This window comes from Pristiophorus japonicus, chromosome 2 (genome assembly GCF_044704955.1).
Source record: "Pristiophorus japonicus isolate sPriJap1 chromosome 2, sPriJap1.hap1, whole genome shotgun sequence".
Taxonomy (NCBI): Eukaryota; Metazoa; Chordata; class Chondrichthyes; family Pristiophoridae; genus Pristiophorus; species Pristiophorus japonicus.
In genome coordinates, this window is record NC_091978.1 from 252,380,392 (window position 1) to 252,398,631 (window position 18,240).

An 18,240-nucleotide genomic window follows, 5' to 3' on the forward strand; every position below is an offset into this window, starting at 1 on the left:
GTCGGTGCTCCAATCAGCAAACAGAAGTAGGCCAAAATTGCCCCGTGCTCCATTTGGTGTCGGTAACCTTCAGTGCCCGAGACTTTTACTGCCTGGGCCGGAAGTCCCGCCCCAGCGTGCAATTGGGTTTTGCACCCTTCAAACGAGGCGGAGTGTTGTCTCAGGCACTCTGTCTCGTTGGAGGGGCGCTCCCAGGGCATCAATGCAGCACTGATTACACCGTCATACACCGTCATATCCTGCCCCATGGTCACACCGTGCAAATTTGAACTTAGCGATGAGTTTAGTACTGGGTCCTAAGCTCACTCTGAAAAGCGAGCGTTCAGCAGACTGACAGAGGCACTATCAGCACTTCTTAAAGAGATACACACATCTTTCAAAGTTTGGATTTCGGCTTATGGACTGGATTTTAAAACATTTTATTGAGGTAGTGGCTTGGTGCAATACATCTTTAAGTGTGCAGGGAGTGCTGCTGGATGCTTGCAAGATCTCGGATGGTAACGGGAGGCCTCTGAGAAGACAGAAAATGCTACAAGTACTCAGCAGGTCAGGCAGCTTCAGTGGAGAGAGAAAGAGTTCACGTCTCAGGTCGAGGTGGGTCCTGATGTTGAGTATTTTCAACATTTTATGCTTTTACTTCAGATTTACAGCATCCACTCGCACAGGGAAGAGGAAGATGCAGAAGAGGAGAAGCAGAAGGAAGATGGCAACCCAGACTGCTTCTTTCTGGCTGGGCTATCTGGGATGGAATCATCCGCTTGCGTTACCAGTGACCACAACCCTAATTCCCTTTTCAACATTTGTCACACACCTTACCTTCCCTTTGTTACTGACCATCACACTCTTGGCCACAATGCTGAAATAAAAGCCACTACAAAGCAAACTTTCCAATCCAACTTTATACATTTATCTTTCCAATATGACATCAAGAAATAAACGAATCACCCATATGCTTTCCCTTGGCGACTGTCATTTGTGAGCCTTTGCCTATCCTACAGATGTCATGCAGTGCTACCCCAGTGGCTGCAGCATTGCTGGCGGAAGGCTGCTGAATTTCAGTTGGGGTCACTCCAAATGGCCTTGCTGGCCGACTTGATGAGCTGGTGGCTGGGAGTACTAAATCAAGTGACTGCGTTTCTTCAACTTCTTCACTCTCCTCTCCCTTTTCTTGGTCAACTACTAGCCGGCAGGCAGCATTTCTTGGGTTTGTGAAATAAGGAAGGTATACGGTGGATTTTTGATGAGGGGAGGCCTGAAAAGCAAGAGGTGCATGCAAGGAGGAGGATAATGTATGAGGATACCAGCATCTTGTATTCTTTCAGCCCCACCGCTGGACAAGGGCTCACCCATACCCCTGTCAAGCATGGCCAGCACTGTCTCCTCCAAGGGGTTGGGTTGAGGCTAAGAATGGGAGATGTGCATCGTATTTGGTAGATTGTTAGTAGGTGAGTAATTGGGGGAGCGGGTAGGGGAAAGAGTCATGCATTGAGATGTGTGTGAGGATGGTGGTGAAATTGGTAGGAGACATCTTTTGAAGATGCATTCACTGACCTTGACCATTGGTCTGAGGTCATGAAGCTTCATTGGGCACTGGAGCCAGGTCACTGACTGGCAGTGATGGCCTCGGTGCTGTGGTCCAAAATCGTTATTTCTGAAGGGCCTCCTGGCCCCTGTGGGTAGAAGACCTCGCTTGCAGTGTTGACCCACAGCACAAAGCTAGAGTGCTGCATGCGACACCCTAAGTACCCCTTCCCTGGCTTGCTGATCCATTTGTGTTAATGCTGAAGCACTTTTCCCATTTTTTAGGTGCGGAAGGCAATTCAGCTTTAAGAGCTGAAGACTCCCATTTGGGAATTCTTTTTAGTATTAGTTTTTTTTTCCAGATGGCATTTGAGCCTTAAGGGCTAAAAACTGTCTATTTTTGCATTATATTTTTTTTCATTTCAGAAGGCAGTTCCCCGTTAAGAGACTGAACTGCTTTCAGAAATGACAGCCTTGCTCTTGCTGCAAATGACATTACGGACTGCTACATTGGGGCCTCCTGCCAGGATGAACGGCACCAGAACAGCACTGCATAGTAATTTTACCAGCCTTGCCAGCGTCACCATTTTCGGCGGCCATTAACACCAGCCCATGGTAGCACCGTCAGCTTTTTACCAATATCGAATTTCCAGTACATGATCTAAGTTTTTTAAATGCTGAGAGCCATTGATGATATAGAACTAGGCATGATATTTACACTTGCAGGATAGTTAAGATGAATACGTGGCTTGAAGAGTGGTGCAGGAGGGAGGGATTCAAATTCCTGGGACCAGTACAAACCGGACAGTCTGCACCTGGGCAAGACCGGAACCAATGTCCTAGGGGGAGTGTTTGCTAGTGCTGGTGGGGAGGGGTTAAACTAATATGGCAGGGGGATGGGTAGCTATGCAGGGAGACAGAGGGAAGTAGAATGGGGGCAGAAGTAAAAGATAGAAAGAAGAAAAGTAAAAGTGGAGGGCAGAGAAACCCAAGGCAAAAATCAAAAAGGGCCACATTACAGCAAAATTCTAAAGGGGCAAAGTGTGTGAAAAAGACAAGCCTGAAGGCTCTGTGCCTCAATGCATGGAATATTCGTAATAAGGTGGACGAATTAACTGCGCAGGCAGCAATTAACAAATATGATATAATTGGGATTACGGAGACATGGCTCCAGGGTGACCAAGGCTGGGAACTCAACATCCAAGGTTATTCAACATTCAAGAAGGCTAGACAGAAAGGAAAAGGAGGTGGGGTAGCATTGCTGGTTAAAGAGAAAATTAACGCAATAGTAAGGAAGGACATTAGCTTGGATGATGTGGAATCTGTATGGGTAGAGCTGCGGAATAACAAAGGGCAGAAAACGCGAGTGGGAGTTGTGTACAGACCACCAAACAGTAGTACTGAGGTTGGTGACAGCATCAAACAAGAAATTAGGGATGCGTGCAATACAAGGTACAGCGATTATCATGGGTGACTTTAATCTACATATAGATTGGGCTAACCAAACTGGTAGCAATATGGTGGAGGAGGATTTCCTGGAGGATTTCCTAGACCAATATGTCGAGGAACCAACTAGAGGGCTGGCCATCCGAGACTGGATGATGTGTAATGAGAAAGGACTAATTAGCAATCTTGTTCTGCGAGGTCCTTTGGGGAAGAGTGATCATAATATGGTAAAATTCTTTAGTAAGATGGAGAGTGACACAGTTAATTCAGAGACTAGGGTCCTGAATTTAAGGAAAGGTAACTTTGATGGTATGAGACATGAATTGGCTAGAATAGACTGGCGAATGATACTTAAAGGGTTGACGGTGGATAGGCAATGGCATACATTTAAAGATCACATGGATGAACTTCAACAATTGTACATCCCTGTCTGGAGTAAAAATAAAATGGGGAAGGTGGCTCAACTGTGGCTAACAAGGGAAATTAAGGAGAGTGTTAAATCCAAGGAAGAAGCATATAAATTGGCCAGAAAAAACAGCAAACCTGAGGACTGGGAGAAATTTAGAATTCAGCAGAGGAGGACAAAGGGTTTAATTAGGAGGGGGAAAATAGAGTATGAGAGGAAGCTTGATGGGAACATAAAAACTGACTACAAAAGCTTCTATAGATATGTGAAGAGAAAAAGATTAGTGAAGACAAACATAGGTCCCTTGCAGTCCGAATCAGGTGAATTTATGATGGGAAACAAAGAAATGACAGACCAGTTGAACAAATACTTTGGTTTTGTCTTCACTAAGGAAGACACAAATAACCTTCCGGAAATACTAGGGGACCGAGGGTCTAGTGAGAAGGAGGAACTGAAGGAAATCCTTATTAGTCGGGAAATTGTGTGGAGGAAATTGATGGAATTGAAGGCTGATAAATCCCCAGGGCCTGATAGTCTGCATCCCAGAGTACTTAAGGAAGTAGCCATAGAAATAGTGGATACATTGGTGATCATTTTCCAACATTCTATAGACTCTGGATCAGTTCCTATGGACTGGAGGGTCGCTAATATAACACCACTTTTTAAAAAGGAGTGAGAGAGAAATCGGGGAATTATAGACCGGTTAGCCTGACATCAGTAGTGGGGAAAATGTTGGAATCAATTATTAAAGATGAAATAGCAGCGCAATTGGAAAGCAGTGACAGGATCGGTCCAAGTCAGCATGGATTTATGAAAGGGAAATCATGCTTGACAAATCTTCTAGAATTTTTTGAGGATGTAACTAGTAGAGTGGACAAGGGAGAACCAGTGGATGTGGTGTATTTGAACTTTCAAAAGGCTTTTGACAAGGTCCCACACAAGAGATTGGTATGCAAAATTAAAGCACGTGGCATTGGGGGTAATGTATTGATGTGGATAGAGAGGCAGTGACTAATGGGGTACTGCAGGGCTCAATGCTGGGTTCCCAGCTATTTACAATATACATCAATGATTTAGATGAAGGAATTGAGTGTAATAGCTCCAGGTTTGCAGATGACACTCAGCTGGGTGGCGTTGTGAGCTGTGAGGAGGATGCTAAGAGGCTGCAGGGTGACTTGGACAGGTTAGATGAGTGGGCAATTGCATGGCAGATGCAGTATAATGTAGATAAATGTGAGGTTATCCACTTTGGTGGCAAAAACACGAAGGCAGAATATTATCTGAATGGTAGCAGATTAGAAAAAGGGGAGGTGCAACGAGACCTGGGTGTCATGGTACATCAGTCATTGAAAGCTGGCATGCAGGTACAGCAGGCGGTGAAGAAGGCAAATGGCATGTTGGCCTTCATAGCTAGGGGATTTGAGTATTGGAGCAGGGAGGTCTTACTGCAGTTGTACAGGGCCTTGGTGAGGCCACATCTGGAATATTGTGTTCAGTTTTGGTCTCCTAATCTGAGGAAGGACATTCTTGCTATTGAGAGAGTGCAGCGAAGGTTCTCAGACTGATTCCCGGGATGGCAGGACTGACATATGAGGAGAGACTGGATCGACTGGGCCTATCTTCACTGGAGGATGAGAGGGGATCTCATAGAAACATATAAAATTCTGACGGGACTGGACAGATTAGGTGCAGGAAGAATGTTCCCGATGTTGGGGAAGTCCAGAACCAGGGGACACCATCTAAGGATAAGAGGCAAGCCATTTAGGACTGAGATGAGGAGAAACGTCTTCACTCAGAGAGTTGTTAACCTGTGGAATTCTCTACCGCAGAGAGTTGTTGATGTCAATTCGTTGGATATATTCAAGAGGGAGTTAGATAAGGCCCTTATGGCTAAAGTGATCAAGGGGTATGGAGAGAAAGCAGGAAAGCGGTACTGAGGTGAATGATCAGCCATGATCTTATCGAATGGTGGTGCGGGCTCGAGGTGCCGAATGGTCTACTCCTGCACCTATTTTCTATGTTTCTGTGTTTCATTTTAAGCACAGAATTAGAAGAAACAGGTTTAAAATGTCTTGATAATTCAGTTTTTAGAATAAACTTTCCCCCACTTCGAAACATAGAAAATAGGAGCAGTAGTAGGCCATTCGACCCTTCAAGTTTGCACCGCCATTCAATATGATCATGGCTGATCCTCTATCTCAACACCATATTCCCGCTTTTTCCCCATACCCCTCGACGCCTTTTGTTCATAGAAATCTATCTATCTCCCTCTTAAATATATTCAGTTCCTTGGCCTCCACAGCCTTCTGTGATAGAGAATTCCACAGGTTCACCACCCTCTGAGTGAAACAATTTCTCCCCATCTCAGTCCTAAATTTCCACCCCATAACCTGAGAATGTGACCCCTTGTTCTAGACTTCCCAGCCAGGGGAAACCTCCTCCCCACATCCAGTCTATCCAACTCAGTCAGAATTTTAGATGTTTCAATGAGATCTCCTCTCATTCTTCTAAACTCTAGTGAATACAGGCCTAGTCGACCCAATCTCTCCTCATAAGACAGTCCTGCCATCCCAGGAATCATTCTGGTGAACCTTTGCTGCACTCCCTCTCTGGCAAGTATATCCTTTCTCTGGTAAGGAGACCAAAACTGCATACAATACTCCAGGTGCGGTCTCACCAAGGCCCTGTATAACTGTAGTAAGACATCCTTGCTCCTATACTCAAATCCTCTTGCAATGAAGGCCAACATACCATTTACCTTCCTAACTGCTTGCTGCACCTGCATGTTTGCTTTCAATGACTGGTGTACAAGGACACCCAGGTCGCTCTATACATCGACTCTTCCGAAACCATCACCATTTAAATAATACTTGGTCCTTATGTTTTTTCTACCAAAGTGGATAACTTCACATTTATCCACATTATACTGCATCTGCCATGTGTTTGCCCACTCACTCAAACTATCTAAATCATCTTGCAGCATCTTTGCATCCTCCTCACAACTCACAATCCCACCTTGTTTTGTGTCATCAGCAAACTTGGAAATATTACATTTGGTTCCCTCATCTAAATCATTTATATATATATTTTAAATAGCTGGGGCCCAAGCACTGATCCCTCTAGTCACTGCCCGCCACCCCAAAAAAGACCCATTTATTCCTACTCTCTGTTTCCTGTCAGTTAATTAATTTTCAATCCATGCCAATACATTACCCCAAATCCTATGTGTTTTAATTTTTCACACTAACCTCTTATGTAAGACTTTATCAAAGGCCTTCTGAAAATCCAAATACACTACATTCACTGGTTCTCCCTTATCTATTCTATCAGTTACATCCTCAAAAAACTCCAGTAGGTTTGTCAAACAAGATTTTCCTTTCATAAATCTATGTTGACTTTGTTTAATCCTGTTGATATTATCTAAATGTGCCATTATCACATCCTTTGTAATAGACTCCAGCATTTTCCCTACTACTGATGACAGGCTAACCGGTCTGCAGTTCCTCGTTTTCTCTCTCCCTCCTTTTTTAAATAGTGTGATTACATTTGCCACCCTCCAATCTGCAGGAGCTGTTCCATAATCTATAGAATTTTGGAAGATGACAATCTACTATTTCCATGGCTACCTCTTTTAGTACTCTGGGATGCAGATCATCAGGGTCTGGGGATTTATCGGCCTTCAGTCCCATTAGTTTCTCCAACACGATTTTCTTACTAATAATAATTTCCTTTAATTCCTCTTGCTCACTAAACCCTTGGTTCCCTAGCATTTCTGGGATGTTATTTGTGTCCTCTTCCATGAAGACAGAACCAAAGTATTTATTTAATTGTTCTGCCATTTCCTTGATCCCCATTACAAATTCTCCCATTTCTGTCTGTAAAGGATCTACATTTTTCTTCAATAATCTTTTTCTTTTTACGTACTTGTAGAAACTTTTGCAGTCGGTTTTTATGTTCCTTGCAAGTTTACTCTCATACTCTATTTTTCCCCTCTTAATCAATCGCTTGGTCCTTTTTTTTGCTGAATTCTAAACTGCTCCCAATCCTCAGGCTTGCTACTTTTTCTGGCAATTTTGAATAACTCCTCTTTGGATCTAATACTTAATTTCTTTTGTTAGTCATGGTTGGGCCACTTTTCCTTTTGTGGTTTTACGCCAGAAAGGAATGTATAACTGTTGCAATTCATGCATTTGTTCCTTAAATTTAGCTATTGCCTATCCATCATCATACCTTTTAATGAATCTTCGCAATCTATCATAGGCAATTCATTCCTCATACCTTCGTAGTTTCCTTTGTTTAGATTTAGGACCCTAGTTTTGGATTGGACTACTTCACTTTCCATCACTCTTCCCTAAAAGGACCTCGCACAACAAGACTGTTAATTAACCCCTTCTCATTACACAATACCCAATCCAGGATAGCCTGTTCCCTAATAGGCTCCTCAACATACTGGTCCAAAAAACCATCTCGTACACACTCCAGGAATTCATCTGCCACAGTATTGTTACTAATTTGGTTTGGCCAGTCTATATGTAGATTAAAGTCACCTGCGATTACTGTAGTACCCTTGCTACATGCATCTCTAATTTCCTGTTTAATGCCATCCCCGACACTACCACTATTGTTTGGCAGCCTATAGACAACACCTACCAATGTTTTCTGCCCCATTGCGCTCCTTAGCTCCACCCAGACTGATTCTACATCTTGATTTTCTGAGCCAATATCCTTTCTTACTACATAAGAACAAAAGAAATAGGAACAGGAGTAGGCCATATGGCCCCTCGAGCCTGCTCCGCCATTCAGTAAGATCATGGCTGATCTGATCATGGACTCAGCTCCACTTCCCCGCCCGCTCCCCATAACATAATAAGAACATAAGAACATAAGAATTTTGAGAATATCCTAACTCTAGAACTCTGGAATAGTTTGGTTTCCAATGTGAGCTGAGACTGACTGACTGTCTGACTGACAGCCGTTCCAGCCAATCAGCGCACACACACACACAATAAAAACACGTGTCCTCCCCTTATCCTGAAATATCCCTCATTCAGAACAGGCCAGGTCCCAAGGTCTCCGGATAAGGGAGGTTCAATCTGTACTAGGTATAGACTGAGATGATGAAATACTCCCCAGAGCACAGTAATTCCTTTGCTGCCAGAGTGGAGGATGTCGTCAGGAGGACAGCGGGCTCCACAGCAATTTTGATGTCACTATATACTTAAAGCCGATATGCACGATTGTTTTTGGATTGTGAATTTTTCAAAGGTTAAGTCGTGAAAATATGAAGCTGTATGAAAATCATACGTGGTCTTGGGAACGCTTAATGGGATGGGTGTTTCTTGTTTTCATATACTTATGATTTTTCCAACAGTAAACATCAGCCCTTAATAATAGTACAGGTTAAACCTCCCTCAGCCGGCACCCTCAGGACCTGGCCTCTGCAGGATGAGGGATTTTGCTGGATGAGGGGAGGTCATCGGCCCGAGTGGTGGTGGTGGTGGGGGGGGGGGAGGGCATGGGAGGAGGAGGTTGGCAGTCCCAACGGGCCCCAAGGTGTCGGCAGGCCAAGTGGGCCCCGAGGTGTTCTACATTGAGGAGCTTTCTGCGACTGCTGAATACTTTCTTTCTAGTAAGTGTGTTGATTTTCTGTTTAGGTGAATGATTTAATTAAAACATAAAGGAAAGGTATCACTGTTGTGCCTAAAAAAGGAATGGGAAACCTGGGGGTGGGTGGGTGGTGGGTAGGAGTTCTGTGCATGCACCACCCGGCGGCCAGGAATGGTGCCGGACAAGGGGTAGTGCCGGATAAGGGAGTCCCGGATAAGAGAGGTTCAACCTGCACAGCTTATCTTATTTATTTTAAACATTTTGTGAATGGATACTGTTGGAATCATGTCTCCCTTAGCAAGGCAGAGTTCCTTGTATATTTTTTAACCTGGCCTGCACTTTATCACAGGACACAATGCCTCTTTGCTCCCTTTGTCACACATGCTGATCTGGAAAATTAGCAAGCTCAGATGAAGAGCTTCAGAAAAGTTGACACAGCCTTCCACAAAACTGACAAGCCAAAAAAGCCTTGAATATAGATCTTAAGTATGTAGTTACACTGAAAGTGCAATGGAGCACAGATGTATCGGGCTGAATTTTAATGGGAAAGGCGGGTTGGGGGTGGGGGGGCTCTGAGGTAGTCGGGAAACCCGGGAGAAGAGGCTTCCCGCAGGCCCTGCCGACTTTAATGGCAGGGCCTCATTTGCATGGGAAGCCTGTTTCCCACTTGCAGCCAGCCAGCTGGAGAGGCTGCCTGGCTGCAGCCGAGTAGATCTGCGGCACTAGGCCGCACAGAGCAGGGGGATGGGCCAGAGGAGAATTGGTAGGGAGGGTGGATAGGAGAGGATTGGGGACGAACTCCTGAGCATCAGGCAGAGAAGGAGAGAAGATTGGGGCCGAAGCATTTTACAAAGTGTGCAAAACCTGACCAGCTGCAGTTAAACACAAAATGGAGGTTAAAGAGGTTTCCAGACTCATTATATTTAAATAGACCGCCCGCCTCCTGGCAGCCATTTGAAAATCGCAGATCAGGCATCAAGTGAGCGTTACACTCCCTGACACCACAATCTGTATAAACTCCATAATTATCGTGAGCGTGGACATCAGCAGTATTGCCACCCAGCCGAAAATGGCAGCCACTGCGCGACTCACCAGTAGCTGGTGGAAATGTGATGGCTGCCATCTTTCCCCCCAAATTTCTACATCAATGTTTCTATGGCTGTTATTATGACATGCCAATAACACTTCTTTCCCCCCCCCCACCGCCCCCATTCATGTTGATACTTTTTTTCACCCTCTCCCTTCTAAGTTGTGAATGCACTTTTGTTCTTCTCCCTTAATGCTGGCACTTTTCTTTGATTCAATCTTCTCTTATGCTCTTAGCTCCTACTGCTTTGCTCCAGGGATTAAAATCCATTCCATGCTATGGATGGGAATGCTTGATCTTGCAAAACTACCATAACATTAGGCATGCCCACCACAGGGTGCAACCAAGTTTCATCTCTGAAGCAAACCAGCAACATTGTCTGCATCAGTTAGAAGCTGCCAATGGTCATGAGGGGCGAAGTAGGGTACACCTCAGGACTCCTACAGCCAAGTACTTTTACAGTGTAGTAGCCAATTTGCACACACCAAGGTCCCATAAACAGCAATGAGATACGATCAGATGTTCTGGTTATGTTGATTGAGGGATAAATATTGGCCAGGACCCTTGGGAGAACTCCCCATATCTTTTCGATATAGTGCCATTTGATCTTTACGTCTACCTGAGAGGGCCTTGATTTAACAATTCCTCCAAAAGACAGCACCTCTGACCTTGCAGCACTTCATCAATACTGCTCTGGAGTGTCAATCTAGATTTTGAGCTCAGGTCTTTGGAGAGGGACCTGAATCCATAGCCACCTGACTCAGAGGCATGTGTGCTACCAACTAAGTCTCGGTTGACACAGTAGTAACACCTCCAAAGTGCGTGGAAGGTTTTGAAGATCCACTGATTTTTTTTTGTCTTCAAAAGTAGATAGACTTGAGATCCAAAATATTGACTGACCACATAAAACATCTGGCATATATAATTAGTAATATAATTTCATTTGAATTGGCACCCGTCTACATGATTTTTGATTAAAAAAACTTGCCTACTATGTTATTAAATAACATCCTTTACACTTATTCCTCTGTCGACCTTGTTCACTTTCCATAATACGGATTGAACTATAAAAGAAAATGAAAACATGTTCAGTCAAAACAGCAAAAGTGGGGAATATATACTCAAAGATAAATGTGCTCAGCTAGCTCCGGCCATTATTTGAAACTCCAACCTCTCCGGCACGATCACTGCTGTAAAATACTAGCAATGGTTTTGGCTGCTCCGCTAAAAAGCCCACGATGCCCAGTAACAGCGTTTAGTCGAGGGGGCGGGACGAGAGACGCAGGTCATTGCCCACTGCCCATACACGCCAGGTTTATAGCGCCTCAAATTGGCGGCTAAACTGAGGCGAGGTGCACTGACACAACCCGCGCGGCTCGGCGCTGATCTCAGGCCAGCGGGCAAAGTTTTTCTTCGGCAAGTGGAAGCTACATTAAAAAAATGTCGGCAGCAAAAACACAATTAACGCATACAAGTTTTTTTTTAACAAAAATGTGCCGGTGCCATCTTATGAAAAACAAAGATAAAATAACAGGTTGATTGACCAATGGCTGTACTGGCGGGCAGGAGCGCTGTCGGCTTTCGGTCCCCGGTGACCCTCACATTAGTCCACTCAGAGTGCAGTTTATCTCTGCGATAAACGAGCACAATATTTATATTTTTTAAAAACATGTTTTGCCATTAATAACCTGAAGCAAGAAAGGACATCGCCTAAACATTTAGACTTAAAAACTGTAGCTTTCACGGAGCGTACAACGGTGTTTTTTATTCATGATTATTTTTCTCTTCTAAATGTAAAATCCAAGTTTTCCCCTGGCTGATGGTTGACGTCAGCTCTCCCCTCCCCCAGTCACATCCAGTACAGAGCTGGATGGGTGTTTTTGTGAAATATATCGCGAGATGTTCAGAGGGAGCGGAGCTGGGTTTTATTTTATCATTTCCCTGTAGCGATAAAGCTGAGCTGGAGAGAGAGAGAGGCTGATACTTTATATCTTTATATCTCAGGGCAGATAAGCAACAGGGAGCGAACAGGTCAGGGAGGAGAGACTGATTGATTGGCAGACGAAGTAACAAGTGCAGGTTGCGACATTGTTATGAGAGGGAGGGAGTGAGTGAGTGCTCGTTTGGGAGGTGACTGGGACAGCCAAGGAAGCTGCTGTTGGTTTCAGTGACACACACGGGACCGACTCAATTACACACATTGTCGCGCACACAGCAGCTCCTGCACTCGCTGGGGACAAGGACTGCGGGAGAAGTAGCTTCAATCCCCCTTTCTGTATACACACACACACACACACACACAGGTAGGACGGGCGGCTCCGAGCTGCCCACCTTGAGTCAGCGAGCCAGGCTTGTCGCTGCCAGGTGCTGTCCATCGCTCGGGCCGCGGTAACATCGGAGACATCTGCAACCGCCGTCATGGCTTCGACTACAACCTGTACCAGGTTCACGGACGAATACCAGCTGTTCGAGGAACTTGGAAAGTACGGCGGCAAATCTGTCATCTAGCTGATTTTAAAAAATTGACATAGTTGTATCTCAAACATATTTTCTTTATTTGCGATTAGCATCGTATTCCAGCGGAGCTTGGCATTAATGCCTCCATGTAGTGTAGTGTATCATTATGCATGGTTACGTTTTCTTGTATGCATGTTATATACTGTTTGCATACTCCAGCAAAATGTATGGTGCAGTTTTATCTCCTCTTGCAACCAGTTTCGTTTGGCGTAGGAAAGTGTTTCATTTATGAATTAATCCGGGTTCTGGTTTGTGCATCGAACATCCTGAAATGTTTTATTTATGTTTTTATGTTGGCAAAACCTCAAACGTTTTGGAGAACATAATTTCAAAACATTTCAAGACTTCAGTGCACTTAATTATTTTGCTATTTTTGTTCATTTTACGTGTGGATTTGCACTTGTTTGCGCGCCAGCTGGATTGAAACAGTATTGTAATGTGGTGAGGGTTAGTTGTCTACCTGTACCATTTTTGTTTGAACGATATATATCTGTACATTTGTGATCGATTCCTTCAGGGGGGCATTCTCGGTGGTGAGGCGATGCATGAAAATCTCGACAGGACAGGAGTACGCTGCCAAAACCATCAACACCAAAAAATTGTCTGCCAGGGGTAGGTGTTTTTAAAAAAAATATATATATATTTTGCATCGCACCATTCTTATTAATGATTTTCGCTGAATGCATTGCAGGAATGTTTAGCGAGCAACAGTCAAAATGTCGATCTCCTGGAATGAATAGATGGAACAGAGGTTTTAAAATGTTACATTTTATAATCCTTGAAATGATGGCAATATTCAAGAAGTTCGCAATTAAGAGGTTTAATATGGAGCATGCGGAAATCGTGCTTGTGGGTAATATTTTCTAAAGGTTTAATTGTGAACATGCATGGGGGTTGAAATCAACTAACAGGAGGGGGCACAGGTAAGACTAAGTTGGTTTCACAAAATTGGCGAACAACAATCCTAGTTGTGTGAGTTAGATCGAGTCTGTGCTTGTATATTTAAATTTACTGTGTTTGAAGTCGGAAAGCATTCCAAGCATTTGTAAACGCCCTTTTTCGGACATACCCGTGAAACCAGGCAGTGGAATTTGCTTTTACATGTAAATGAAGAGGCATTAGTCATTATGAAAACAGTTGGTTTATGCCAATATTGTCAATTTATAATACGTTCCAAGGATAGTACATATCTAATACAGGTATGTTCTGAAAGTTTGTGTGTGCAAGGCATTCTGATGGTCTTTGATGCCAATGAAATGATCGATCCGAGTTGTGTTATATTTCTGTGTACTTTTCTTTATCCCTCTAACCCACAGTTTTCTCATGTTGTTTTCCTTCTCGACTCGGTTGGCTCTGTGATTTGCAGACAGCAGTCATGGTTCTACAGGTCCTGTTAGTTCCAGCACTCAGGCACGTGCTGCCCAAACTTAGTGCAGAGGAGTATGATCTTTGAGCCTTTTAGAGTAAATAAGTCTTATGGCCATGGAAGGAGCATTCAGCCTGTCAGACTGTTCATCAGCCTGTGAAATCTTCCACAAGTTCATACTATTCTCAAGGAAGATATGTCAAGATGACAAGCTATGAGGCTCACCTATGACTTTCACTGTTTTTGAACTTGGGCCACTATAGTTACTGGAAAATGTTAGGTTAAGATAATGCTTCTGTCAAATGTGTGGAAGATAGAATCATAGAAGTTTACAGCATGGAAGGAGCCCATTTCAACCCTTCGTGTGCACGCTGGCCAACAAGAGGCTATCCAGCATAATCCCACTTTCCAGCTCTAGGTCTGTAACCCTGCAGGTTACGGCACTTCAAGTGCACATCCAAGTACTTTTTAAATATGGTGAGGGTTTCTGCCTCTACCACCCTTTCAGGCAGTGAGTTCCAGACCCCCACAACCCTCTGTGTGAAGAAATTTCCCCTCAAATCCCCTCTAAACTTCTACCAATTACTTTAAATTTATGCCCCCTGAATGTTGATCCCTCTGCTCAGGGAAATAGGCCCCTTCTATCCACTATATCTTGGCCCCTCATAATTTTATACGGCTCAATGAGGTCTCCCCTCAGCCTTCTCTGTTCCAAGGAAAACAAACCCAACCTATCCAATCTGTCCTCGTAGCTAAGATTCTCCACTCCCGGCAACATCCTTGTAAATCTCCTCTGTACCCTCTCCAGTGCAATCACATCCTTCCTGTAATACGGTGACCAGAACTGCATGCAGTACTCCAGCTGTGGCCTAGCCAGTGTTTTATACAGTTCAAGCATAACCCACCTGCTCTTATATTCTATGCCTCGGCTAATAGAGGCAAGCATTCCGTATGCCTTCTTAACCACCTTATCCACCTGGCCTGCTACCTTGAGGGATTTGTGGACATGCACTCCCAGGTCCCTTTGTTCCTCTACACTTCTCAATGTCCTACCATTTAATGTGTATTCCTTTTCCTTGTTAGCCCTCCCCAAATGCATTACCTCACACTTCTCTGGATTAAATTCCATTTGCCACTGTTCTGCCCACCTGACCGGTTGATATCTTCCTGCAGTCCGCAGCTTTCTTCTTCATTATCAACCACACAGCCTATTTAAGTATCATCTGCAAACTTCTTAATCATATCCCCTATATTCAAGTCTAGATCATTGATGTATACCACAAAAAGCAAGGGACCTAGTACTGAGCCCTATGGAACCCCACTGGAAACATCCTTCCAGCCACAAAAACACCCATCAACCATTACCCTTTGCTTCCTGCCTCAGCCACTTTTGGATCCAACGTGCCACTTTGCTCTGGATCCCATGGGCTTTTACTTTCGTGACCAGTCTGTCACGTGGGACCTTATTGAAAGCTTTGCTAAAATCCAATATACTGTATCATATGCACTGCCCTCACCGACCCTCCTGGTTACTACCTCCTCAAAATTCAATCAAGTTAGTCAGACACGACCTTCCCTTAACAAATCCGTGTTGACTGTCCCTGATCAACCCGTGTCCGTCAGGAGTTTTTCCAATCATTTTCCTACAACTGAGTTTAGACTGGCCTGTAATTACTCGGTCTATGCCTTTCTCCCTTCTTAAACAAAGGTACCACATTAGCAGTCCTCCAGTCCTCTGGCACCACACCTGAAGCCAGAGAGGATTGGAAAATTATGGTCAAAGCCTCTGCGATTTCCTCTTTTGCTTCGCTTAACAGCCTGGGACTTATCCACTTTCAGAGCTGCTAAACGCCTTAATACCTCCTCTCTGTCTGTTTATTTCATGTAATATTTCACACTCCTCCTCCTCCTCAATAGCAGTGTCTGCATCGCCCCTCTCTTTTATTAAAACAGATGCAAAATATTCATTAAGAAACATACCCACACCTTCCGCCTCCACACACACATTACTCTCATGATCTCGAATAGGCCCTACCCTTGAGTTATCCTCTTGCTCTTGATATATTTATAAAACATCTTTGGGTTTTCCTTGATTTTACTTGCCAAGAATTTTTCATGCTCTCCCTTTGCTTTCCTAATATCCCTTTTAATCTCACCCCTGTACTTTCTATACTCCTCGAGAGATTCTGCAGTATTTAGCCCTAAGATACATGCTTATATTTAATTAAAATATCTATTCTATGTGAGGTAGCTGGCTTCCTGATTAGTGCTTCTGTCATCTTTGATATTGCTGAAGCTAGTGTGCAGAATCATTGAGTCACTGAGCCCTAGCTGCAAGAACCTGCTGCTGTAGAAGTGCACTTTGGGGTATGAGAGGATCATTGACAAAATACCATGTCCCCATGTCCCAGCCTTGAAGATACTGAAAAGATGGGTGTCCAATTGAAGACCTGCCACTTCATCGCCTGTGTGGAAAATGTTTGAACTTTCTCAATTGTTTTAAATGTAGGGATGCATATTTCACACATACTCCAGCATATGCAATTGTCTGTCAAATTATATTAGTGCATTAGTATTAATGCATCATTGGAATTTTTCAACCAGTGAACTCCTTAAGTCATGAACCTTTAAAGTTCAAGGATGTTGTCATGATCCTCTGCACGAAAGAAGGAACAATCCATTATCTTTTGTATGGACTTATTTTAAATATATCCTGAAAGAAATCTTGGTTTGGACCAATAAATGATAACGAACGATAGTATGGTAACTATTTCAATGTGGCCCCCCGACCTGCGAGAGAACAGCTCCGCAGGTCGGGCTATAAAAGAGCTTGGAGTGTACCATTTCAACCTCTAGCGCGAGCTGCTCCAAGTGTGCAACCTTTTTGAGATGGGTGACTGGGTGACGTCATCAAAACCCTGGTTGCCGTTTTGGAGTGTGGGCAGGAACGTCGGCAGGACCCAGGTACATAGGAGTGGGAAAGTCGGGGCGGATGAGCTGTGAGTGTTTATGGCGGAGGAGCGGCGAAAGTTCGTGGTGGAGGTGCGACAGATTAGGGTACGGGGTCCAGAAGAGCCGAGGGCCCGGGGTAGCACGGGCCAGCCCACACTGCACTGTGATATGTGTGCGCGCTAGGTCCGTGCAGCAGAGCAGGTCTCCAGTTGTCTTGGTTAATCCTTGCCACTGGACCAAGACCAAGCTCTGTCAAGCCCGTGTGGTGGCTGGTGTGCAACAGTCACCACACGTTAAAAGAAATTCACGCACAGGCATCTTCCACCCTTCAATTGGAGTTCAGGACTGGAACCTTGGGTCCTTCATCGAAACACCTGTGAACTCGTGGAAGCAAGTCATCCTCATTTGAGGGACTGCCTATGATGATGATGATTGTTCATTCTAAAGCTCAGGAATGTGATAATTTTCCTTAGCAACTAAGATATTTTAATTACAAGTCATAGTGTATTTCATTCCTTTTTTGTCTAATTCCAAAACGAATTAGGAAGACCCTTTCAAACCAGAGAAAGGGCAGTAAGAATATAATGTCGCTAACCTATAAAGTATGCAATCAATAACCTGTGTCACAGCAGAGAAAATTTGAGTAGATATTTATGGGTTACAATCAGTAATGTATACTTCATCTTCTTTAACACTTGGTTAGGCTGAAATGCACAGTATTTTATTGTATTACATAATAGAATAGTAGGAAGTTAGTTATTCCTTCCTTGCATTCTCTCGATCCCAGTCCATGGACATCCCCCACCCCCCATGAACCTACAGTGAGGAATTATTTGTTTTAAAAGTATCAAATCACAAAATGCATTGGTTACACTGTATAAACAAATGGGCAGAGGTGGCTTTGCTACTGAACACTGCACTGAATTCATTTGTAACTTCTGGGTTTTTATAAAAAGTGGATGTCAAGAATGCTCTATTTTGAAAATATAAGTTAGTTACAATGTTAAATTACACTTTGAAAATAAACATGATAATCTAGTATTCATTCATGAATTTTGAAAATAAAAGCTGGTATCTGATAAATTGTTTCAATATTAAGTAAATCTAGTATTTGTTTATAAATTCATCATACACTATACTTTTGAGCATTTGGGTAACTAGTTCAATTCTGAAACTGAAGAGCTATATTCCTGAACCTGATATTCAAATTACTTCTGTAGTTGAAACTGCAATTAAAAATTCATAACCTGTTTTGGGCATGTTTCGAAGTGGTGGTTTTGTAAATGTTATGTTATGTAACTTTGTTATGTAACTTTGTTTACTGACAGCGAAGGGCCC

The 18,240-nt window shown here is 43.7% G+C and overlaps 1 protein-coding gene across 4 annotated transcripts in view; it reads left to right on the forward strand.

The window, feature by feature from the left end:
* Positions 1–11,991: 11,991 nt before the first annotated feature.
* Positions 11,992–18,240, forward strand: part of LOC139245448 (calcium/calmodulin-dependent protein kinase type II subunit delta) — a 539,947-nt gene continuing 533,698 nt past the window's right edge. For all 4 annotated transcript variants that reach the window (XM_070871166.1, XM_070871168.1, XM_070871167.1 and 1 more), the window contains exons 1-2: positions 11,992–12,550; positions 13,102–13,196. In XM_070871166.1, the coding sequence (XP_070727267.1) occupies positions 12,486–12,550; positions 13,102–13,196 (160 nt within the window). In that variant the 5' untranslated portion in view covers positions 11,992–12,485. The remainder of the gene's footprint in view (positions 12,551–13,101; positions 13,197–18,240) is intronic.